Raw genomic sequence first — 25,008 nt, 5'->3', positions numbered from 1 at the left:
CAAAATCCCTGAGTCCACACACAATTTTCAGAAGCTTTCTTGATGTGTAAAACCAGCATGACAAGCCGACTGCGCTGGGTGTACTTTATCAGGCACGAGGTCGTCAACTTTTCCCATAGGGAAAGACGCTTAGGAGAGACTCCAGTTCCCTCGGTGTCTAAGCTAAGCGCTCAAAGTAGCCAAAGGGACTCACCTTCCTTGTCGAAGCGCTGCCAGATCTGCCAGAAGCCCGCGGCGTCCAGATGCGCCCGGGACGGTCCGCCTGCGTTGTCCATGGTGCTGACGGCGGTAAGGTCGCCCGGTAATATTTCCCAACTCGTTTGCGGGGTTTCCTCCCTCTATGGCTAGGTACCAGTGGGCAGGGCAGGCTCGAGGGCGCCGGCTCCTCCACGTCGCTGAGCACTCCGCAGCCTGGATGGCAGGCTCTAGAGGCAGCCAGGGAGCCCGCCCCGCCGCTGGCATCCTCCTGCCCCGCCCTGCGCGCCTGGCAGATCACAGCGGGGCTCCTGCCTGCTGCGCTGGTGGTAGTGGTGGTGTGTCAGGGTAGGAGGGGGGAGGTTGGAGGGGGAATCAGGTAGAAAGGAGCTGTCTCTCCTGTCCGCGGTTCACTGCCTTCCGGTTTAAAGTTGTTTGTCAAACTCACAAAAACATTCCCCTCAGTTTGACTCACCTTTCAAACTAATGTCTCAAGGGGTTTTCTGGAAAGGGCAGTCCGTGTAAAGGGCTGGAAGAGGTGTCAGCGCTGGCATCCTTTGGATCTGATGAGAAGGACACATACTGTGGCGGGAGAGAAGAAGGATGAAGGTGCCCACAGGTGCCCTCTGACAGAAGAGTGGGTCAACGGAGGACACACACCTTGCTGTATTGTAATGTAGGGACTTGCTACTGCAGACTGTAGTTGGTTTTTGTTTTGTTTTGTTTTTACTCCTTACTTTTTGAAGGGCCTGCTGCCCAGCTCCAAAATAAACACAAGAAGACTTATTCTTACTTATGAATGCCCAGCCCTAGCTTGACTTTTCTAGCTAGTTTTTTTTTTTCTTAAATTATTCCATCTACCTTTTGCCTCTGGGCTTTTACCTTTCTCTATTCTCTATTCCTTTCTTTCCTTCTTACTACGTGGCTAGTTGTGTGGCTAGGTGACTGGCCCCTGGTGTCCTCCTCTCCTCCTTTCTCACCTCTCCCTCTTCTTCCTCCTGTTTATTCTCTCTGCCTAGCAGCCCTGACTATTTCTCTTTCCTGCCTAGGTAGGTATTGGCCATTCAACTCTTTATTAGACCGATCTGGTATTTTAGGAGGCAAAGTAACACAGCTTCACAGAGCTAAACAAATGTAACATAAAAGAATGCAAGACATCTTTGCTTCATTAAACAAATGTTCCATAGCATAAACAAATGTAACACACCTTCAACTACTATTCCACAACAACTGTCACCGTGGTTTAAAGTGTCTTCATTGAGATGCTGAAGGGAGCCAGGCACGGTGGCACACACCTGTAGTGTCTGCACTCAGAGGAGTCTGAAATGGGACTGCTGTGTCACATAATGAGCTCCAGGGCAGCCTGAGTTACAAAGTGACATCCTGTCTCAAAAAACAACAAAAAGCAAAATGCTAAAAATGTCCAAACAAAGACAAACCTAGCCACATTGTGTGTGTGTGTGTGTGTGTGTGTGTGTGTGTGTGTGTGTGTGTGTGTATAATATATATAATGTAAAATATATAAAATCTACCCAGACATGTGCTATCAATAGCCTCAAAGGCTCGCATTTGGCTCCCTGGGGCCACTTTCAGACCCAATGCCAGCCACCATTTAAAGAACACATTTCCTAGTGGTCAGAACTGTTTGACCAGCTGATCTCCCCAAGAATAAGGAAATCACACTGGTGGCCTTTGACTTAAAACCTTTTCTTGGGGAATCAGTAAGAGTTTGGGTGTTAGGTAAGAACTGGGCTAGATGTGGTAACTTACATCTAAATTCAGGACTCAAGAGTCTGAGGAGCACCATGATTTCCAGGTGAGCCTGGAATGCCACGTGAAACGAGAGAGAGAGAGAGAGAGAGAGAGAGAGAGAGAGAGAGAGAGAGAGAGAGAGAGAGAGAGAGAAGTGAGGAAGGAAGGAAGGAAAAAGACAGATAGACAGAGAAAGAGAATGAATGAAAATTGGTAAAAGTTGGATGAGGAATACCCTTTCTTTGTGGCCTGCCTACTTTGTTATGCTATTAGCATCCAAATTACTCTTTAAAAGCACAGATGTAAGCTATTTAAACTACAGTAGTAACAGGAGCATGAGATTCATCCTATAGTTCTGGCTCATTATCCTGCTGAACCAAATGATAGCTCTGTGATGGGATCACTGTTTCTAGCTCTCTAAGCCTCAGTTTTCATATTTCAAACTGAAGAGTATGAGTCTGCCTTGGAGGGTTGCTGTGAGAATCAGAGATACACGTGGAAATGCCCAGGAAATCATGGCCGCTACCATGTAGTGCCTGATAACAGACAGACTGTATTCATTAAAAAGGATTTGGAGGAAAAGCGGAACATTTGTAAATTTACAGCCAAGAGAAGTCTAATGTGACATAATGTTAAATGTGATGTTTAAAATTTTAAATAACTATGGATTTCAGATAATAATATTTAAAATAGGTTAGAAGAAGATAGCCTTGGGTTCAGAATGCAACTTTGCAACTTACTAGTTATGTGACTGTGGACAAGTTATTTGGAAACAGGTTGTTTTGTTTTTGTTTTATCATTTTTTTAGCTTACTATAAAATGAGACCATAATAGCATCTGCCTTGTGGAGTTGTCATGTTGTCATAATGTTAAATACATGATGCTATAAATTCTTAGCACACTACATACTAAACAGTACAAATTAGACACTAAAATGATTAATCTTCCATAGAAACTTATTGGCGAAATAAATTTTAAGAGTTTGATGGAGTATTGTTTAGGTAAAGGGAAGAAAAATAGTATCATCACTCGTGGAGAAAGTGGTGGACACACAAATTGGAGAAGCATGTAGGGAAGGGGAAAGGGCTCAGTATCCATAGGGATCACTTCTGGCCCTGGGAAATTATGGGATACAATCACAAACATCACTAAGGGACACTAACCTGTGTGAACTCACTGTGTTGCTGACTGGTCTTGTTTTCTGATCAGTAATAGGAGAAGGAAAAGCAAGGCAAGGGCAAAAGCAGTGGCGGGGAGCTAAATCAGGCAGGAAGTTACATCTCTGTGGGCTGCGTCTCCATGATGGGACTTGCTGCCTATCAGAAAACCTGTGTCACAGAGCATTTCTCAGAAGCCAGGCATGGTGACACACATCTGTAATTCCAGGATTTAGGAGGCTGAGGAAAGAGGATTATAGGTTCCAGACCAGCCTGAGCTACACAGAGAGACCATTATCTCAAACAAACAAACAAACAAAAAAGTCTCAACATAATAAGATTAATACTAAAATGCAATTTACAAAAGTGTACATAAAGTCAGATCAATACTATGAGACAAGAGAAGCATGCTTCCATATGGAGCAAAACTGAAGATAACAATAAAGAAAGGGAAAGCAGTTAAGAGGCCGCTTAAGACTGAAAAGCAAAGGAACCAGCAAGTTCCTAGCGGCACCTGGAGCTTCTACATAGTGGCTGCTTCCTCCCATGAGCTACATTTTATTACATGTTATTCTCTCTCTCTCTCTCTCTCTCTCTCTTCTCTCTCTCTCTCTCTCTCTCTCTCTCTCTCTCTGTGTGTGTGTGTGTGTGTGTGTGTAGACACGTGTCAAAGTGAGCAAAGAGATCAGAATAGTCAGTTCTTTCTTTCCATGTGGATCCCAGGGACTGAACTTGGAGAATGCAGGTCACCTGGCCGGCAGCAAGTGCCTTTACTCACTGGGCCATTTTGCCAGCCCCAGGGACACATTCTTTTTAATGCAATCATCTATCATGGCACTAGATAAATTCTGTTTGAGTATCTAGGGCTCCTGTAAAGTTTTCTTCTGAGAAAATCACCCAAATTCTTGACAGAGGGAGCTATTAGGGGAGGGTTGAAAGATACCTGGTAGGATTTCCCTGACTTATCTACTAATCAGAGACTTTACAGAAACCCAAATGCTCAAGAGCAGCGGGAATCAGCTGAAGAAGCAGCATGTTGTTTATTGATTGGCTCAGTCCCTCTCACCAAGACTCCGGATTAGGTGGCTTAGAGGGCAAACTCTAGGTAGCATTTTAAAATCTCCCCTGGGGATTGAACTGCAATCACTGACCACACTTTTACCTCTAGTTTTCTTTTGTTTACAGTTTGGTCATTTTGTTATATTTTGATATGGCTTTTTGGAAGGACAGTCTCAAAAGAAAACAAATGTATAAGTAATTTTTTTTATTGCTACCTCAACTTTGAAAAAACATATATATACTTTAAGTCACTCTGGTTATTTTTGTTTTAACAATCAGTGGTTGAAACTCAGGCCTAAAATGAAGTCTTTTCCTCTTTTCTCCAACTGATGTGTTTTTTCCTCCGGTAATCATTTCCTCATTTGCATAGCTAATAAATGGTTAGTTGCACAAGAAGCAGCTGTAGTCTATAATTTGAAGCATTGCTAATTAACCTTGAAGCTTGCATTCAATTCTAGGTTGAAATATCTGCATCAATTTATAAACTCAATATTTTGAACTGGAAGCACCAACTGTGCATTCTCTGGCATCATCTCCTGGTCATTATTGAACATTCACGCCCAGCCTCACAGGCTGCACAGTCAGCTTAGACTTCAAAGGGGTCATCTTCACGAAGAGCCAGAGGAAATAGATACAAAATGGGACAATGTTTACGCTAAGAAAAAATTTTAATCACTCGATATAGAGCTAATGTTTGTTAATATTTCCATTTTTGTGTCCTTTACAATCATCAAGTAGTACACATTCTTTAGATAATAGAGTTCAGAAACAACAATGCAGGGGAAAACGTCTTTGTAATTTCAACTCCCAGAATGAGCCAATAATAATAACATACAGGTATGCGACCTCCCAGGCCTTTTTATATGTGCCAAAATGGGGCTGTTCAGCTGCCATTGGCTGTTTCAGTGAATGCCATGAGTCATGTCATTAAATATTTCCTATGGAGTCATCTCAGTAGTAAATTATAATTTAAGTCCTGATTTGTCTCCCAGTTTTCACTATCCGCTGAACGTTGGTTCACTCATAATTGTTTTCTCAGTATATAATTATAAACAAGTGCTGGACAGAACGTCTAACATTTGAAATCTTTCATCTTTAATATGGTTGAGAATGGCTTCTCATCTTGACCACGATTTTCTACTCCCAGTCAAGGTGAAAAAAAGACCTTCCTGCTATGCTAACCATGAACAAAAAAGCCTCAAATGCCATTCGTTCTAAAGTAGTTGCTGTGGGGCTGATTTCATGGTGATTATTTAGAGTTTGTTTGAATTTTAAAGAGGTGGGATATATATTTTTAAAGAGGTCAAGTTTGTAACATACACATGTCTCTCCAAAATCCCTTATGCACAGTTTCACTGTTCAGTTTTTCTATATCATCCCAATGGGATTGATATTTTCTTAATGAGTTACATGTCACTAAGTCATAGCAGGAGACTGATAACATACGCTAACATTCAACACCATTTCCTAAACCTTCAGGCCTGTTAACGTGAGAGGAAACTTGAAATGTTTTTCCAGCTACTCATACAGCATCTTATCACACATTTAATAATACAATGACAGTATATGTGGCTGGAGAAAGGACTCAGTGAATAAGTACTTGTTGCACAAGTGTGAGGAACTGAGTTTGAGTCCCAGAGAGCACATAAAGCTGGGTGCACTCGAATGCAGCTGTAATCCCAGTGTTCCTGCTGAGAGATAGGAGATGGATATGGGAGAATCCCCAGAAGTTCAAGGGCCAGCCAGCCAGCCAGCCATATGCAGTGTTGAACAGGAGACTCTCTCAGAAAAAGTCAGAGGTCAGGACTGATGGCCAAGCTTGTCCTCTGACCTCCACATGTTTGCTGCACATGTATGTACCCATATTTACATGTACCCGTATACACACAAATACCTACACAGACTAATTTAATTATACAAACATAGCATAGGCCTTGATTTTTTCTTCTTCACTTTTCCCCCTCTGGTTCTATGTATGTTCTGCAACTGCACAGATATTTGGTAACACTAGGGATCATGGCTGAGGCACAGTATTTCCTAAATCAATGGAAGCCAAAGTTAAATCTTTATGAGCATATGGGGCAGGACTCAGCCATCTCCTTCCCAAACTGACTTTAAACTTTGTTATTCAGGAGGCATTTTTTTTCTTAACCTGATTGTATGAGCACTTGACCGACTGATTTGCAAATTTCTTTCCTTTCAATATACTTCCTTAAAAGCTACAAATCTCCTCCAACTATTGTTTTAGGTACAGCCTATGAGTTTTATTTAATTACACCTTTTTTTTCTAATTACTTTCTGATTTCCTTTGACCTATGAGATAACCTGTTTCTTGTGTATGTGTGCATGTTTTCTAAATAAGTTTTTGGGGTTGATGTTTAGCCTAATCCCATTGTAGATGGAGAATGTGACCTATGGTAATCACATTTACAAATAAGTTGAGCTTTGCTGAATGGGTCTTTATAAGTAAATTTCCATAAACATTTCACTTGTGCTTGAAAAATGGAATTTATCAATTTCAATGATATAGTAATTATATTATTCAGCGCTCTGTGTATCTTGCTTATTTGTTTTGAGACAAAAAGCTCATTGCACAGTATAGGAAAGCCTCAAATTAGCAATCCCCCTGACTCAGCTTCTAGAGTGCTGGGACTACAGACATGGCCCCCATGCTTGCTGAAAGCGGGATTTTGAAAGGCTACTTATAGGAGCATTTACATGAGCAGCATTTGGCTGTTATGGGCATGTGCTGAGTGAGGAGAGCAACAAAGAGGCCTTAGGGAATGCATCTTCTGCGGGAACTTTTTAAGAATCAAGCAGAAGAGACTACAAGTTCCCAAGTCCTCATGCTGGAAGGTGGAGATCTGCAGGGTCTCTGGGTTGCTTGTTTTCTTCAAGTTCCTGCTTCCTTCAAACTGGGAACCTCCTGAGCTCAAAGCCAACTCTGGCTTGTAGTGTCTGCTGCTGCTCATAGAAATGCCTGTCTGGGATTATGCTCGGGTAGCTGCAGTTTTCCATTGAGAGACAAGAAAGTGGCTTTGAGTACAGATGGGGTGCATGTTGAGAAAAATTAGGTCTGGCTCTACGTCACAGTATGGGCCTGAGTTCCTGCTTGGCCTGGAAGATGGGTAACTTCAGATCAGAGGAACAGGAATTTTCCCAGGGGATACGGTAGGGTGAGGTGGGTTGAGAGGAGCCTCTTTTCAGAAAAGTAAATATTTTCTAGGAACCTACTCAGACCTCCATCAGAGTCAGGCTTAGGAAAGCCCACAAACAGAACAATCGAGAATTCTTTCCTTATCTGGTAATCCTGCTTCTAAACTGAATAGAACACACCTCATGGGGCTAGCAGCCACTTTATTTGCAGGAAGCTCTGATGTGTCAATATTTACACAGAGATTTCAGGCTGTCCTGATCTCCCCTGGTCTGACATTTCCTTGGAAAAAAATGACAAACCCAGATGCCATGCTGGGTCTAAATGAAAGATTGGAGTGGCTTATAGGTAGGTGGCTCCTCATTCCGAGCATAAATTTATTTTACGTCAAAGCCTCAAGTTGCTGGGGTTAACTAAAGGCACACGGATGGACAGAGGGAAACGGCAGAGACTGGAAATGGCATGTCATGCTGTCATGCTTCTAGCTGCTGCCCCTGTCCCAGGAGGGATCCATTCCACAGTACCAGTTTCTTTCCCTGGTTGAGAAGTACGTCACAGAGCCGGGCAGGTGAAGACCCAAACAGCAGGATGATCGCAGGTGTTTGGTTCTGGGTGTGCCACAGGCACTGAGCAGTCAGGAAGGAGACTAGCTGTGGCGCTAGAGTGAACCCTGGGTACCTGCTCCGTCAAGCTCCCGACACTTTCCAGCTACATTATAGCAAAGTCCAAGGTCCCGAGACACAGGTTGAGCTTTCTGTGGTGATGGGGGATGGAGCATGGCGTACATTTACAAACAATAAGTAATTCTTGTTTGGAAGAATTGTATCTTCCAGTAAGATTATTCTAGGTGTGTCGTGATCTGAATTTAAGGCTTCCTCAAGGGAAGACAGAAGCATCATATATACAATGTTCCTGCAGGATATAGAGATTAGAACTGTGTCAGGCAGCAGAGAATGGTGGCCTGGAATGAGAACTCTGATGACAACTTCTTCCCATGATGCAGGTGACTCTGACCACACAGGATGAATCCTAAAACAAGGAACAAAAGGATTGCCACGGTCTCTTTTTCTCTGTATGTTGACCAGGACAGCACTTATACATAAGAACTCACCACAGCGGGGACTACACACATAAACTCAAGCCAGCTCAAAATCCCAGCATGGATCAGGAGGGGCAGTTGATAGCTTCTGAGGACAGAGAAGCCGCTTTCCTCAGGGATTTGGGCCCTGGGAGGCTATCCAGCTCCAGCAGATGGTCCCACATCCATGTACGCACAGGCAGCAGTAAATGGACTCAGTGGGCATTGAAAACAAAGAGCACATCAAGTTTGGAAGGAAACATTGTGTGTGGGGGGGAATAAAGAGGAGAAGTTAAGATGGATTTGATCAAAGTGCATTATGTACATGTATAAATATCAAACAAAATATTTTTAAATACACAAAGAAAAGCTGTGAGAAAGAAATAAGGAGAAAAAAGGAGTTCCAGGTATAATAACTATAACTCTATATAACACACCTATAACTCTAGCATTGAGAAGGCTAAGCCAAGAAAAGTGCCACAAGTTCAAGACTAGTTTTATATATGTGTGTGTGTGTGTGTGTGTGTGTGTGTGTGTGTGTATGTATAGTATGCAGTCCTACTGATATATATATCAGTCTTATTTTTATTTTTATATTATATGTTAATATATATATATAACTGAGTTTTCAAAAATATAACCCATCTATAAAAAGATTTTTATACAGATTTTTGACAGTGTTTTTCATGATAAAAAGAGGAAAAAAGCAAATGAACAGGAAAAAAATGGAAACATAAAATACAACATATTCATATAATGGCATAGAATCCAGCTACTAAAAAAGAAAGAAATGGTATGTATTACAATATGGGAGAAACTGTGAGTGGAAGGGGGGGGTAGGTTACATTGTTTCATTCCACTTGGAAAACACTCCTGAAAGATTCACAGAGTTGGGGAGCAGATCAGTGGCTGCCTAGTGTGAAAGAGATGGAGAGGCTTCAACAAAGCCAAAGGAGACAAGAATTCCTCCAGGGCTTGTCTTAGGGTTTCTGTTGCTGCGATGAAACACCATGACCAAAGAGCAAGTTGGGGAGGAAAGGGTTTACTTGGCTTACACTTCAGCATTGCTGTTCATCACTGAAAGAAGCTAAGACAGGAACTCAAGCAGGGCAGGATGTTGAAGGCAGAAACTGATGCAGAGGCCGTGTTCCTGCTTACTGGTTTTCTCAGCCTGCTTTCTTATAGAACTCAGTCAGGACCACCAGCCCAGGGATGGCACCACCCTGCCATGGGCTGGGCCCTCCCCCATTGATTATTAATTGAGGAAATGCCTCACAGCTGGATTGCATGGTCCTTAAAGGAAGAGACTGGCAGTGTGTGCTAGGCAGGAACATGAGGGTTTCACTTGGGAGACCTGAGTGTCTGTGACACCTACCCATTGTGAGTCAGCTACTGTAGTGAATTTTTCCTTGGGCCACCAGCTCACAAAAAAAAAAAAAACAAAAACAAAAAAAAAAACACGGAGACTTATTATGAAAGCTTGGCCTATAGCTTAGGCTTGTCACACTAGCTCTTATAACTTAAATTAACCCATTTACATTAATCTATGTTTTGCCTCGTGGCTTTTTATCTCTCTACCATCTTGTACCTCCTGTTTCCTGTCCGTATCCTCGGGCATCTCTCTGGGCCTCTGGTTTCATTCCTCTCCCCCGCCCCTCTTCCTGGAAGTCTTGCCTAAGCTCTTCCTGTTTAACTATTGGCCATTCAACTTTTTATTAAATCAATCAGAACGTGCTTTGGTAAAGACACATCTTCACAGTATACAAAAAGATTATTCCACAGCAAGCTACACACTGGAAATCAGCCCTGTTAGATATCATTAGCATAGTCGTGAACCAATTTAAGTCACTTTATTTTAGTTGTTCCCGGCTATATTCTCCAGAAAGCCAATGCTGAGAAGAAGTCTGAGTTTCTGGAGTCCCACTTGGGGTCAACCTCTTTGGAAAAGAATGAGTCGGGTGAGCAGAGAGAACAATGAGTGGGGTGCTGTCACAGAGGAAGAAGCCTCAGTCTACCTGAAGTAGCGTTCGGAAGATAGGTTGACCTTCCACAGCTGTGTTGTGGAGGCGTTGGACTTTCACAGACCTCCTTTACTCAGTCGTTTGAGGTGCCACCAGGAAAAGGGGTGCAACTATGAGTAAGCCCTTCGGGGAGCTGACATGGTCTGCCAGTGAACTCTGGAGCAGAGAGAGGCAAGACGGGAGGTTAGAGGGTGTAAGAGGCAGGAGCATGCATGCTCAGCATCGCTCCCTGGTCCCCCAACACTTAGAATCCCAAAAGCAGGGTGCATTTTCTAGAAATCTCCACGTGTGGGGTTTTTGACTCTTTTTGTACTAATGCTGACAGTGTAGGGGGAACCAGGCATCCAGACTGAGTGACACCCCACATTTACCTCAGGGCCTTCTGTGACAAGCAGCCAGGGAGAAAACTTCAGTATTCTGTTAGGGGAAATCAGATTTAGAGAAACACAAGTTCCTTCCTCCTGCCCTTTCCAGAAGAATTCATCAAATTACCATGTCTGTGCTCCCCAGGCGCTCGCTCAATCTCTGTCTCTCTGTGTCTCTGTCTGCCTGTCTCTCTCTGTGTCTTGCTGTCTGTCTCTCATCTCCCAGTGTCAGCTGAACTCATCAGTAACAGATGAGTTTGTTTTGGTTTTTACATTGCTGGGAGGCTAGAGTGGTTTGCAAGCCAGGCTTAGAAGCCATTCTTATAGTGACATCCCAGGGTGGTGGACATTCAGCTGCAAGGCTGGGTGGTGGCGTCTCTGCTAGTTTAGGCTTAGTCCGTTGGACCAGTTTTCTCTGGGCCAGCTACTTCCAGACCTGAAGCTTGCTCCATTCCCAGACATGCTCGGGTGACCATCCCATCTGAAGAACAGGGTGTGCACAGAGGCTCGGGTGGCTCCTAGTGGGAGATGAGCTGTGAAGATGCCTCCCTCGGCTGTGGAGGCAGACATGTTCACAGAGCATACCCTCCTTCATCCAGGCATCTGGTTGGCTTCTGTGGTCACCAGGACCTTTGATTTTCTGTAATTCTGATGCTTTGCTGATAGTGGAGAGATTCTCCTCCCAAAGCTGGCCTGTCCCTGGAGACATTAAAGCCCACATGGCAGCGAGTCTCCTGCCTTTGGTGTCCAGCCTCTTGCCTCCTACCTCCCGGAACCTCCTGCCTCTTATGCCCTGTAGCCTCCGCCTTGCAGTCTTTTGACTTTCATTGTCTTCTGTGCCCCATACCCCGCCCCCGACCTTCCTCCATAGCCTCATGGCCCCCACAGCCTCCTGGCCTCTAGACCTCCCCAGTCTCATGCCCCAACCCCCTGCTCACCACAGCCTCCTGAGTCTGAGTGGCCCTCATGCGCTGGAGAACTGTTTCCCTTGTTCTATTCACCATCAGGATCGGGTATTAGGAAACCAGACAATTCCATCTAATGCTTTACAAAGCATCCCCACACACACCTACTGCACAGTTGTGGTAGTTAAAAGACTCTTTACTACATGATGTTCTTTGATGAATTCATAAAGAACACTCCTAAATGAGAAGCCAGGTCCGCTGAAATTATTTACATGAGCCGATCCCAAGCCTGGGTGCCCTGTGCACTACTTTTATGAGCACTGGGATGAAGTAACTAACAGAAGTAGTTTCAGGGAGTGATGCTTACTTGGCTAACAGTTTCAGAAGGCTGTTGATCCATCACGGTGGGGAAGACAAGCAGGGTAGCTTGGTCCACAGCACAGGGACACTGTGGTGGCCACTCCTCCATGTGGCAGTGGACAAAAGGCAGGAGTGAGACTGGAAACCGAGCTGGGCTATGACCGTCACGTGACCACTTGTAGTGACCACCATCTTACCATCCTCTCCATTCGGTGCCACGAGCTTTGCATTTCACATTCCGTTTATAACACCCTGCTTCACCGAGCCTTCTTGCAGAAAGTTCAATGCACGGTCCTGCCTACATATTTCCCTTGTTCCCTATGGTGCTTCCCCAAACTTGCTCTTCCCACATGGCCTTGCACAGTGAAGGCTGCCCCACTTCACTGTGAAGCAGCCTTCCTCTTCTTCCTCCTCCTCCTCCCTGTGAAGCAGTCTCCCTCTTCCCCCTCCTCCTCCCTGTCCCTCAGTCTCCCTCCTTGTATTTTTGAGATGGGGTCTTACTCTATAGCCTTAACTGGCCAGCTGGCCTTAAACTCATGGCAGTCCTCCTGCTTCAGCCTCCTGAAGGCATGAACTGTTGGCTCACAGATCTTTCAGCTGCTTTCTCTTCCGGAAATCCCAGCTGTGGTCCTTTGCTGTCTCCAGACAGTTGGTAAGCGAGCACACAGCGCCCTGCAGCCCTCTGGGTCCCCTCCCTCCCTTCTGCAGCTGCACATGCACCACAGCCCACTCCCAGGACAACACAGAAAGAAGCTTCCTTACGTTCACCAGTGTTCCGTGACTTCTGAGGGGGAGGCTAGAACTAACACCCCCATTCTCCCAGATTTCTAAGAGCAAGAAGCCCTGCTTTGCTCTCCAGAACTGAACAATTTGTCTCTCTCTCTCTCTCTCTCTCTCTCTCTCTCTCTCTCTCTAGGACCCATCACACTATCCCTGACAGCTGTCCTAATAAAGCTTTTTCTGACCCTGGGACTGTTCTCTCCCTCTTCAGGGCCCCTTCACGGCTACCTGCGACCTTCGGAGGGTAAATAAATAAAGCTCCTTTGAAGGGTAGGTAAGCTTGTGGTAGTTTCTTTTCTCCCAACCCCTAACATCTTTAAGTTATAATATGTGCCACCAACTGTCTCTTCAGTGGCTTCCATCTGAGAGTCTCGCCATACCCAACAAAAGAAACTACATGACATCATCCTCCAAGGCCCTCTTAGGAAGACAGAATGCCTTCAGTGTTCCTTTGGACACAGGAAAGTAATTTCTCTAGTGTCTGGCCAGGGGCAGCAGGCACACAGAGCTGACTCACCCTGCCTCCTGAGAGCCTTCAAGATGACAGCAAATTGAAGTCTGTACCCTGTTCCATCTTTGAAAGCCAGTTTCGCCTTCTAAAAAGATGTGGACATAAATTTGACACATCTTCACAACCCAATGAGAAAAATTTCCAGGGGAATACCTGGTACACAGAAGGCAGAAGGAACCATACACTCATACAAGACTTTTTCAATTTCTTGCCAGAGACGTCTGAGAGAGCACACCTATCCTGTTCTGCTGGGCCTGAGTGGAAGCTTTTGAGCTGGCCGTAACATGTTTGCCAACACCCTCTAGGACATCACCTGAAGCTTGGAACTGCTGAGAATTAAGGTTCAATATGAATAAAACAGAGGAGAGACATACAAAGACAATTAACTATGCTGAGACTTAATTTAAAATGTTTTAAATGTGGGGCTTGGAGTACGGCTTATCAATAGCGCGCGCGCGCGCGTGTGTGTGTGTGTGTGTGTGTGTGTGTGTGTGTGTGTGTGTGTGTGTGTGTACACGTACAAGTGGGTGCATATATGGGGAGACTATTTTAGAAATGGATGCAATAAAGGGGAAAACGCCTGCAGAAATGTAGCAGTCTCCTCCAGCTCTGGCCAAAAGTTGTTACTTTTTTCTGCTCAGCCCCCCTAAGGCAACATCTCCTCAGCAAGGTTCTTGAGTTTTGCAGCAGCAAAAGATCTTCACCCAAAACTCTCTTAAGAAAGATTTAATCTATTTGGGAAGGAGGAGTCCAGGAGAGCAGCTGCCTCTGCCAGGGTGGGAAAAGACAGCCAACAATGAACAGGCAGAGGGGCTTACGTAGGACTTCTTAGGGGCGGGGTTTCTCCAGGGAGAGGATTTTCTGCTCAGGGATTGGTTAGTTTTCCTGCTCAGTGATTGGTTGGTTTCATTCATTGGTCAGGGACAGAGTTGGCTCGGGTTTCAGGGCCAAATTGTGTTTCTTTTACTCGTTCTTTTTAGCCCTTTTGCTCTAGTTTTAGGGCCGGGCATACTTTTTCACTGGCTCTGCTTCTAGGGCCAAAGTATGTTTCTTTCACTGGCCCTTTTTAGCTCGTTGGCTCTAATTTCGGGGTCAGAGTGTGTTTCTTTCACTGGCTCTGCTTCTAGGGCCCAAATGTGTTTGTTTGGTTCTGGTTTCAGGGCTAAAGTGTGCCTTTCACTGGCTCGGGTCTCAGGGCCAGCGCAGGTTTCTTTCACTCGCCCTTTTCCCCTACACCGCTCCCCTAAGGGAGTTACCCAGCAGAAGTGTTAGCTTTGGTTGGCCCTCTTAACCTACATCCAGGATACCTTCCCTTCACAGCTATAGGTATAGCTTGACTTCCAACAGTTAGGGTACCTTTCTCTTCATAGCTGTAGGTATCCAGGATACTGTCTCTTCACAGCTGCCCGACTTCCCGACAGTCAGAATACCTTTCTCTTCACAGCTATTGGTATCCAGGATACCTTCCATTCACAGCTGCCTGACTTCCCCTTCCTTCCCTTCACAGCTGTAAATATAGCCTGACTCCAGACAGTCAGGACACCTTTCCCTCCAGAGCTGTAACACTTGCACAAATAACACAGTTCGTAGCATATACAGTCAGCCTTCTGTTTCTATGTCATCAGCATATGAAGAATGAATTATTAGGAAAAAACTAAAATGCATGCTGGAATTGGTAGAACATGCTTGCAATCCTGGCACTTAGGAGGCAAAGGGAGAAGGATCCTGAGTCCAGGGACAACCTGGGCTACATAGAGAATTTGAGGCCAGGCTGGGGTACATTGTTAGACTGTCTGAATAAGAAGAGTGTACTGAAGATGTATAGAAACCTTCACATCACTGTTTCATAAACAGCACGGCATAGGTTCTATTTCCATGGCACTTACATTTTATTAGGTATTATAGGTAATCTAGAGATTCTTACAATATAGGAGATGTGGATAAATTACATACAAATATGACCCATTTGTGTAAAGGACTTAGGTAGACCTATGGATTTGGGCATCCATGGGCATGGAATTCTGGAATTAATCCTGTCAGAGACTTCGGGATGAAAGCATTCATAAAAGGAACACTAAGTACTGAATGAAGTTCAGCAAGATAAAGGCTTCTGGTTTATAGAATTTAAGCTCTCAAATGCCCCAAATCCTCCTTAGACTGTGGACTCCCAAAGGGCCCTGTCTAGAGCTTGAAAGTCACCAGTAAATTGCTGTCTTCTGACAAGTATGCTTGGTCCACAGTGGGGCTGGCTGGGGCTCAGAGGCCCTCTCCCAGAGCCTAGTAGCGGTTAGGCAAACAGATCACATCTTCGATGGCAAAGATGTCTGCCCTGACCTCTCACCTGGAAGGGAAAAGGCCACCTGCTTCTTCTGCAGTTGAACAGTGAAGGCTTGTGTGGGAGGAGATGCAGCATGGTGACTCTGTGTCTCTAGAGCTGGAAGGCCATGGCGGCTCTGTCCTTGTCTCTAGCGACAAAAGGGTGAGGTGGTTCTGGCCCTTTCTGGCAGTGAAACATGAGTCTCTTGAGTCCCAGAGAGATCTGCAGATAGTGTGTCCATTCATGGGCAATGGTGTGGGATCACTATATACTCATGGATCTTCTGTACTGGGCCCAGGGAGTTTCCAAAGCTGCCCACGAGTTGCCCTGATTTTATAGAATTGGCACTGGGCAGAGGGGAAGAGACCAGGAGATGTCAGTGAAAGTGAGAAACAGCGAGCTCTAAGTGACCTGATTACAGAGAAGAACGCCAGGGCCTCTGAGTGAGTGGTGCTGCAAGGGAGTCAGGCCGCAGAGCATGCGCTCTTGGGAAGAGGGGAGTAGCCAGGGCTTAATCCCCACTCCTGAGGGAAGAGCAGGCCTGCTGACTTCCCAGGACTGGTCTAGGAATGCCCCTCCTATGAGTTCCCCCTGGCACTAGAGTTTCCTCCTCTGCAGGGTCCCCTCCCCATGGTTACTACTGTGGTTAAAACCCTCCTGTGTGCAGGATTCATGTGTTTTTATTCTGAATCTTTGCAGCGGTTCGGTTTCCTGGGGCTCAAGCTCACCTTCCCAGCAGGTGTCTCTGTCTGCCTCACCCTCTCATGGACAACTTGAGGGTCCCCCCCTCAGAAGGCCTTATAACTCCAGACATGAAGTTCAACGAATCGTACTGTCAGTTGAGACTCCCCATGATCACCGCACCCCAAAGGGGAAGCAGAGGTGTGAGAGCTTAGGTGTGGAAGCCTGAAACAGGCCCCCACTTCAGCGGGGCCTGTGGTACAGCAGCCTGCTGATCTGTGCAGGCCATAAAGATGAAGCATGGCTGGATTTTCCTACTTCCTTGAAATCTGTCACCAGCCTGTGACAACAGGAACAGTGGCCTTGGGCAACACAATCCATCTCTTCCGATTTTGAGAAATTTCTTTTTTTCTGAGCTAGGGGATCGGGGAGTATGCAGCTCAGGCTAGCTCAAAGTCACTGTGGAGTTGAGCATGACCTTGAACTCCACCTCCTGAGTACTGTAATCACAGGAGTGCCTTTCCACACCTGGCCTAGCTTTGAGACACTGCCAACATAAAGGAAATGTGACCCTGTTGACGATGGGCAAATAGAAGAACTCTGGCTCTTCTTCGCACTGATGTCTCCTCGGCTTTAGCAGTTTGGCTACAGCTTGGGTTCTGGGTTCAAAACATGTAGAGGTGTTAGAATACAGACCAGACTACTTCTCAGGCTCCCTGCAGCCTCTGTCTTGCTGTTGCTGAGGAGGAAATGACAAGCTCTCTACCGAGAGCCTGACGGGGACTCTGTGGTACCTGGATTCCAGAATGGCTGCTGCCGTTTTCATTGTCCCGGGGAAATTGATAGGCTCAGCCTGCCTGACTCCGGAGATCAGCACGCTAACTTTATAATGGGCACAGCCACGTGTGCTCATCTTCCTCCCTTCCTCCATATCTTCAGTCACGAATTTGCCAATTCAGGACTCCATTCCTCCCATCCTGCCCCCAAGGGACAGCCTCGCTGCAGACTCATGCTATGGGCTATTCATCAACCATGTGGCGTAAAACCTCCCTTTCCTCGGCCCTGTAAGGAAAGCCCACTCTGCTTGGAGTGCCTGAACTCTGATCAGAGCCCTTAGCATGCTGTCCACTCATACATTGGGGCCTACACTGTAATCAGAATCCCCAGCACATTCCTATCTGTGCGTTCATGGCCTCAATGACGCAAGTAAGTCTTTTACTCAAAAGGACAAACCACCTCAGTGTCCTGTTTAGCCCAAACCCCAAACCTTTTAGAAAATACGCTTCTGTTGGTCTAAAGCCAAGGAAGCGACATCAGTGGAGGGTCTGTGACAGCAGATATGGTCAGCATCACCAGTCAGCAGCTTTCTAAACAGGACCCCGGGGTGTCCTCATAAGCTACACAAGGCCTTGTCTCCCTGAATGAAGGCCACATGGGGATCACTGCCTTGGCAGAGTTTTCAATCCAGCAAGTGCGGAGTGAACAGAACCCATCTTTCCGAACCTCTCTCGGTTAGGATTCTGACAGGTGAGCTGAGGCCAGGTGACTTCTCTGAACTATCATGGCCATGCTGGGGGCTGAGATTTCCTGTTGTATTTCTTCTCTGCAAAATCTTTTCTCTCAGAACCCAGGGCTGGAGAGTAAATGGAACTTTAAGACAATCACCAATGAGATGAGCTGACCACAGGAAAGGACCAAAGTCATGTCCATATTCACAGCCCGGCCTTCTCCTAAGTGTATAATGGGCAGCAGGGACGCCCTGTGCCACACAGGATTCTAAGCGCACGTGAATTTGATCACCGTTGACAACGCACATCGTGTGCCTCCCCACTACTCCCTGTGACTCCATCCGATGCCACATACGTTCTACGGGAGTGGCCAGGGCCACTCTGGAGTGAGTCACCAGGAGGTTGTGTTTCCTCTGCCTGTCTTCTTGGGTCCTCACTCAGAAAGCTGCAACAACTTGCCTTTTCCTTGGGGCTGCTGGCCTGAGCCCAGGTATGCTTTCTCTGGTGCTGTGGACTTTTTCAGTCTCTCTAAAGCCACGTCCCTATGCCAGGTAGCTGCGTGCTGAGCCTCCATGTCAAACTCAAAGGCATGGCTTTCTCTCTCCTCCATCTCCCTCCTGTGGCGGCTGCCAAGATCTTCAGCTTCCCTGCTCGGTGGCTTTTCTTTTAAACACTAGTAAAATTGTCCTCAAGCTTAAAAAAAAAATAATAATACAGTATACGTAAGAACGAGGCAGAGTCCTCATACTTATGAAGGAATCACTTCAAAGCCTTGTACAAATGTCACCCAGACTTCAAGAACATCTTGGGGGTTGAGGGGAAAGACACTTTCCATAGGACTGCTTATTCCCAGTGTGGGCTCAACGGGGCTGTGGGTCTGCTGACCAAACCGCCCAACAGTCTGCCATGCCCATTTCCGGCTCAGTCTTCCCCAGCTCTGGCACCATCCTAGTCATGAACTGATGGCGGAGCCACCCCTGAAGAGAACAATCTTCCATGTCTGTTGCCGTGAGGTCATCCAGCAAGTGGTCGGGCCTTTAGGACTGGCATTCACTCCCAGGTCAGCCACCCGGGGGTGACAAAGGGAGGGGACGAAGTAAACAGCGACATCACACAAGCCCCATCTGTCTTGTTTTTCCTGGCTGGTGAGCGAACTACCTGACTCAAGCCCGCACCCCTCCCATGACTCACCATGGAGCTGGGTACAGAGCAGATGATGAATTCGGTGACCTTCTGGGAAATTCTATCTGTGTTCCGGTGGGAAGAGCAGACCATGGAATTATCAAGCTATATTTATTTTGAAAGTAATGATTTCTAGATGATATGATTATCTGTGGACTGTGATTATTCTAAGTTTTAGAAACTAGCCACAGGCTCACCACCCAAGCCGATCCTAACAAAAGAATCAGAGGAAGCAACAGTCCCACTTGGAGAATCATTTTATTGGTATAAATATACATATGAATAAAATACTTTCAGCCTGTAATGTAAGTGAATATTTGTGAGATGTTTTATAAAGAGTAGTATTTAGACATCTTTTTTTTTTTTTTACAGGTGCCAAAATTTTCTCTTAAAAACCACACGTTAAAAGCTAATAAGCAGACAGAAATTAAAAGCCTTCAAAAACATGAATATTCATAAGACCTCATTCCAATCAACTATATACACGAATCTGGGCTTCTCACACTCTGTTCTTAGCTGTGGTTGCTGGTGGTCTGCAAAGGTTACCAACCAAGCTTTAAATGTACACTTCTCCATGGGGAAGGATGTGCTCCCCCCATGGAAGAATGTAAGAACAATGCCCAAGATCTAATATATATAATTTATACAAATTATTTATTAGTGTGCTCTGTTAATATAATTACAATGTGCAATTGCATACATCAAGAATAAATTGCTATATTGAGTCATGTGTGGGTCTGATGGAAATACACCCTGCAGCATCCCAGCGTCGCCTGGATAGTTACTTGGGTGTGAGTCCAGTTACTTCACTAATTTCCAAAAATCTCACCATGCAGGGCAATGTGTAGCTGCCTCAGAGAAATTCAAGTAGGGCCCGTGGAGTAATTGCTGGCTTTTTGTTGAAGGCATAAGAAACAATGTTTAGAAATCAAATGCTGAGAATGGGGAAGACCAAAAATGTGCTTTGATAACCAAAAAGTGGACTTTGGATATATATATATATTTTTTTTTTTAAGAAAAAGAAGGAAAGGAGAGAAAGAAGAAAGCACCAGAGAAGGAGAAGACGCACTGCCCGTGGCTCCTCTCTGAGGGCTGAGGAGAGCACCCTGCATGGGAAGGCGTGGGGTGGGCACCATTACACAAAAATAAACTCTTTTTCTGTCTCCTCTCCGGAGTCACTGGATTTGCTTCCCTGGTGACCGTCTTTGCCGGAGGACCGCGGTTTTTGTTCTTGACACTCCTGGGCCTGTGGACCCCAGCTTCCCCTTGAGACTGAAACCAGAAGATAAGGAAGAGGGACAGTTGATTGACAAGGTAATAACAGGACCTGGCCAACAGTAGGCTGAGGGACCCTGAGAAGTGGGGGTGGGAGTGGTCATAATGGACTTTTTCAGAAACAAATGGCCATTGCACTTGGAGACTCTCTGGACAGACGTCAAGGACAAACCAGCGCAACCACAAACAAGTGGACACAAGCAAGCACACACACGCAAGACCAGTCTATGATGGGGTGAACCCGGCATAGATGTGGACAAGAACCAGAGGTGGAGATGATATGGTAGACAGGCAGAGGGAGAAACCAGCAGCTGTCACCGAGGCTGCTCTGAGCCATGTGACCTCCACAACCAAGACTGTCCTTTACACAGCACAGAGGACAGGACACACAGAGGCTTGCGGAGGTGCTGGCTAGACAGAGTTCCAATACTATGCCTTCTGCAGATGACCGAAAGCTGGTTACTCCTGCAGTGGGGAGGGATGTCAGACCTTTCTTTCTGTGCATCAGACCACCTGTGCTTCACTCCCTACAGATACAGCCTGTGACCAAAATTAAATAATGCCTGTGACAAATTCAATCCTGCAGGTAAAGTACTCCCTCCTGCGGCCTCTTCCGACTGGTACCAGGTAATCTGGAAGGGTTCACAGTGACAGTTGGACCTGGATTTTGTTATGCATCCCAGTGTTCTTCCTAATCACACAGGCAGGTTTGTCTACTTTCCTCTTTAAAGCCCATGATCTTTCTGCCTACATCCTGGTTCCTCTGCCACCATACCTGCGAAAAATTCGGTTCAGAGTCTAAACCTCAGTGATATTTAATCAAGCTATTAACTATTACTCCGATGCCTACTGAAGAGAAGCCATCTGAGCTAAAACTACCAAGCCCATGCCATTTGGAAAGTGGCTAAAAGAAAAGGCACAGCTCTCCTGTCACTCAAACCCCAGGAATCCAGCCAGGAACAGTCGGCAGTCCTGGGAAAGACAGAGGGAGCATGCGATGCTTCTGGTCACTCAGATTTTTACATTATGTTAAAAAAAAAACAAAAAACAAAAAACAACCTCATCTTGTCAGGAGCCTGCAGTTTAAATGACTGCCGTTTCAAGAAAGCAAAATTTACAAAACCTATACACAAACATGTCAAGGTTTTCCTGCAAATTTAGTTGCCATGATCGGAGTCTAGCTTTTAACAATAAGCATTTTGATTTTCAGTTAATAACATTAAATTAAAATTACCCCAAATCCTGAAGTGTGTGTGTGTGAGGGGGAGACCCACAAACAACCTATTCAATCTCATTATAAAATCAAGTAATTAAATTATAAAGATTTGGGGTGTGTGTGTGTGTGTGTGTGTGTGTGTGTGTGTGTGTGTGTGTGTGTCTGTCTGCAGGTACTCACAGAGGCTGGATTTAGTCACAAAATTCTTGTCCTCTATAATACTGAACATATCATACCATTTTTCCAGTCCCTTAAAATTCTGATTTCTTTTTGCCAGTAGTTTGGGGCAAGTTCTCAGAGAGGGTCGGGACATAAGAAATGGATACAGTTGCTTTTTAAAGCTTTTATTGAGAGGGGAAAAAATGTACTTGTGTGATTGGTCCTTTGGAAGCTGTTGATAAGTCAGGTTTGGAGAAAAAAGATAAATGTCTCTAAATATTTTGCCCTTCGTCACAAAACCAATTTGGTGCTCATATCCAGAGTCTTTTAAGCCTTCAGGCTGATCGTGTGCTAAGGACAGGGGGAGCAGAGAAGACTTATAATATCATCCAAGGATACTCGGCAAGAAATCCAACCTCAAAAGTAAAGGGGGCCTGTGCTGTCTCCGAGAACTTCTGCATTCTAACAAAACCTTGTTTCTCCACAAACAGATGAACAGGAAGAAAATAAAGAGGGGGGTGCTCATCTGTCATCAGAGAAAAACACATTTGAGTCCCCAGATTAAGATAATAATCAAATTTTTCATTCTTTCCAATACTTTAACTTCCAGGAAACCCAGGCCAAATCTACCTTGTATGAGAGGACACAAAAATACTTTCTAAACATGGAGACATTCATGCAGCCAAAAGTTTATGTCACCGGTAAAAACAGAAGTAGCCTTATAGATCAAGGCCACAACGGCAAGAATGGAGGAAATCTAGAGGGACACACTATGGGGATCTTCTCGGGAAAGGCAGGCTGTCTTTTCATCTCCAGCCAGGCACGGTCTTCCCAGCTGATCCCAGCTTCTGAGTCCTCCAGGTGAGGGGGCTGTGGTGGGCAGCAACATGGAGCAGTGGGGAGAAGGGAAGAGGAAACATCACCAAGCTAATCTGCTCCTTTCTGGTTGTAACAGTCAGACTTAGCCACTTAGTAAGAACTACCATTTAACCAACGTAGTGACTAAGAGGGAAAATATCCCAATTTCAAGACGGCTATGATTGCATTTCACTATAGCAAGAACATCGGAAATACTTCTCTAACAGAGGTGGAGCTTGTGGGAGGGCTTGGGTTTGATCCTCAGGACCACTGGGGTAAAGTTCATTCTAAGCACATTCACCTTCATTGATTAAATTATGATTGCATGTGATAAGTATCCTAGTGGCAGCTGGCATGTCCTTAGTATTGGAGAGTGGCAGAAAGAACCTCACCTAACATTTGAACAGAGATCAGCACTCTGCTGGTCTTCTAGCCTGTTTAGTCCTGATCCTTGATGCAAACAACTTTGTAGAAAAAATGATCTCTGTTGAGTCAGTTTCCAGCCCTTAGGGAACATCTATTTGATTGCATGCAATTAAGATGCTAATTACAATTATATGGAACTAGCTTTTGTCAGTCTTCCATTAAAGGAAGGTCTAAATAGGATTATGTCTGCTTGGAACTTAAAAGATAAGAATTAATTTTTTAAAAAAAATATTATAAAATTTACACTTCCACTAATTACCCAGACTTCTTCCTAACCTTGACTTAATACAAGGTAAAAAGAAAAAAAACCACAATGTTTGATTAAACTTCTCCAATGCAGTCTGGTTAAGAATGCCAGGGTGTCCTGGTAGATGAGTCTATCTATCTATACATGTATTTATTATCATCCCATGTGCTATTGTTGAATAAAAGACATTCAAGGATACGGACCAAACATTAACTTATTAAGTGGGAATACTGGTTTGCCCCTTTACATCTTGCTCGAGGTGGAAATAAGTGGTGTAGAGAGCCTCAAACACAAGGTCTTCCATTCTTGAAGATGATTAAACTTTGCATATGTATATATGCAAATTTTAAGCCTTGTGAAATACATGGACAGACTTGGAATTAGAGATTCAGATGCAAACTTGGAAATGATTTCCCCATCATAAACTCCAGGGAGATATATATCTACCAAGAGAAAACAGGGCATTTCCTTAAAATAATACTCTGTAGTTGGCCCTGCTTTTTGAAAATTCTTTCTAGCAACAGTTGAAAAATCTCAAGCAACTGCTAAATTTTTCCTGAAGAATTGTGTTTATTGTTTTGAGACAGAGTCTTATGTTATTCTCAACTCTCTCTGTAGCTGAACATGACCTTGAACTCTAGACCCTCCTCCCTCTACCTGCCAAGTGCTGGGGTAGTAGGTGTACACCACTACAGTTATCTGCTCTTGCAGAATCCTTACACAGGAAGTGGACCCTGGATCTGGATCCAGGGGAAGGAGTTGCGCCGAGCACTAGCTCACAGACTGTGAGCCCAGGCAAGTGTCCGTGGCTGCAGGCTGGATTATGGAAGCAGCAGGGATGCAGGAAGGGACTCCCAGAATCAGATGGCACAAACAGAAAGCTCTGCGACACAAACGAAGCCGAACAAAAGCAGCTATTTTCTCCAAGAAAATAGGATATTTGCTAACAAAAACATCACATCTTATACTCAGAGAGGAAAGAACATGAAATCAGTCTCAAAATGGCCACACAACTAAACCATGTCAACCATGATCAAATATGCAGCGTGCTTTGAGAACAACAGCTGCCATTTGTTTCATGAATATAAGGCTTGGGAAGTTAAAAAAGCTGGTTTGGTGTTCCAAGATTGCTCTTAGAACACTTGAGAGTGCACACCATGCTTCTGTCAATTGCTTTGCTAAACGCATTAAAAACAAACTAGCCAGAAACTATTCAAAAAGCGGGGGCTGTGTCGTTCTCAAAGGCAAAGGTACCATGAGAAGAATAGGCACTAACAAAACAAACGTAGTAGACGGAAATGACTTTAATTGAAGCAAGCACCTGTGAAAATTTTGGGGTTCCCTATTTCCAGAAATCAGGCTAGAAAAGCTAATACAAGACGGTCCCATTTAATCCTACCAAAATTTGACCCAACCCATCATAAGGAGAATAGTAAACGACTGAGGTCGTGGAAAAGTCAGAGAGAGACACAGGGATTCTTCTCACAGCGATTCTAAAAGTTAGCCTATCCCTGCAAGCATCCCTTTTTCCTCTACATCTTCTTGGTGGATAGATGTGTCCCAGGGGTGGGCACCCAGTGTGCTGTGTAAGTGCTTTTAGTAGTTCTTATTTTTGCACCAAGGTGCCTTGTTAGTAAGAGATGCAAGTCAGTGGCTCTAGTAGTTGAAAATGTATATTTCCAGGACCTGGAATCATCCATGTAATCTCACTTGTATTAATGAAGGAGACAATAGAGATTTTGTCCTATTAAGTCTCAAAAAATAACTCTTTTGCTCTTCACAAATGTTGTATCTGTTCACTG

At 44.9% G+C, this 25,008-nt stretch overlaps 2 protein-coding genes across 9 annotated transcripts in view; both read right to left on the bottom strand.

Moving 5' to 3' along the window:
- The window catches only part of Scgn (secretagogin, EF-hand calcium binding protein), a 39,861-nt gene extending 39,401 nt beyond the window's left edge, over positions 1 to 460 (bottom strand). Inside the window, exon 1 of the mRNA XM_028881849.2 lies at positions 194 to 460. Coding sequence (XP_028737682.1) covers positions 194 to 275 — 82 coding nt within the window. The 5' untranslated portion in view covers positions 276 to 460. The remainder of the gene's footprint in view (positions 1 to 193) is intronic.
- An 18,804-nt stretch (positions 461 to 19,264) lies between these two features.
- Positions 19,265 to 25,008, bottom strand: part of Carmil1 (capping protein regulator and myosin 1 linker 1) — a 299,648-nt gene continuing 293,904 nt past the window's right edge. For all 8 annotated transcript variants that reach the window (XM_028880526.2, XM_028880554.2, XM_028880547.2 and 5 more), the window contains one exon: positions 19,265 to 20,297. In XM_028880526.2, coding sequence (XP_028736359.1) covers positions 20,161 to 20,297 — 137 coding nt within the window. In that variant the 3' untranslated portion in view covers positions 19,265 to 20,160. The remainder of the gene's footprint in view (positions 20,298 to 25,008) is intronic.

Source organism: Peromyscus leucopus, chromosome 5 (assembly GCF_004664715.2).
Source record: "Peromyscus leucopus breed LL Stock chromosome 5, UCI_PerLeu_2.1, whole genome shotgun sequence".
In the NCBI taxonomy this organism is placed as follows: domain Eukaryota; kingdom Metazoa; phylum Chordata; class Mammalia; order Rodentia; family Cricetidae; genus Peromyscus; species Peromyscus leucopus.
Note: the sequence above shows the minus strand (reverse complement) of the source record. Positions and strands in the feature narration are given on the sequence as shown.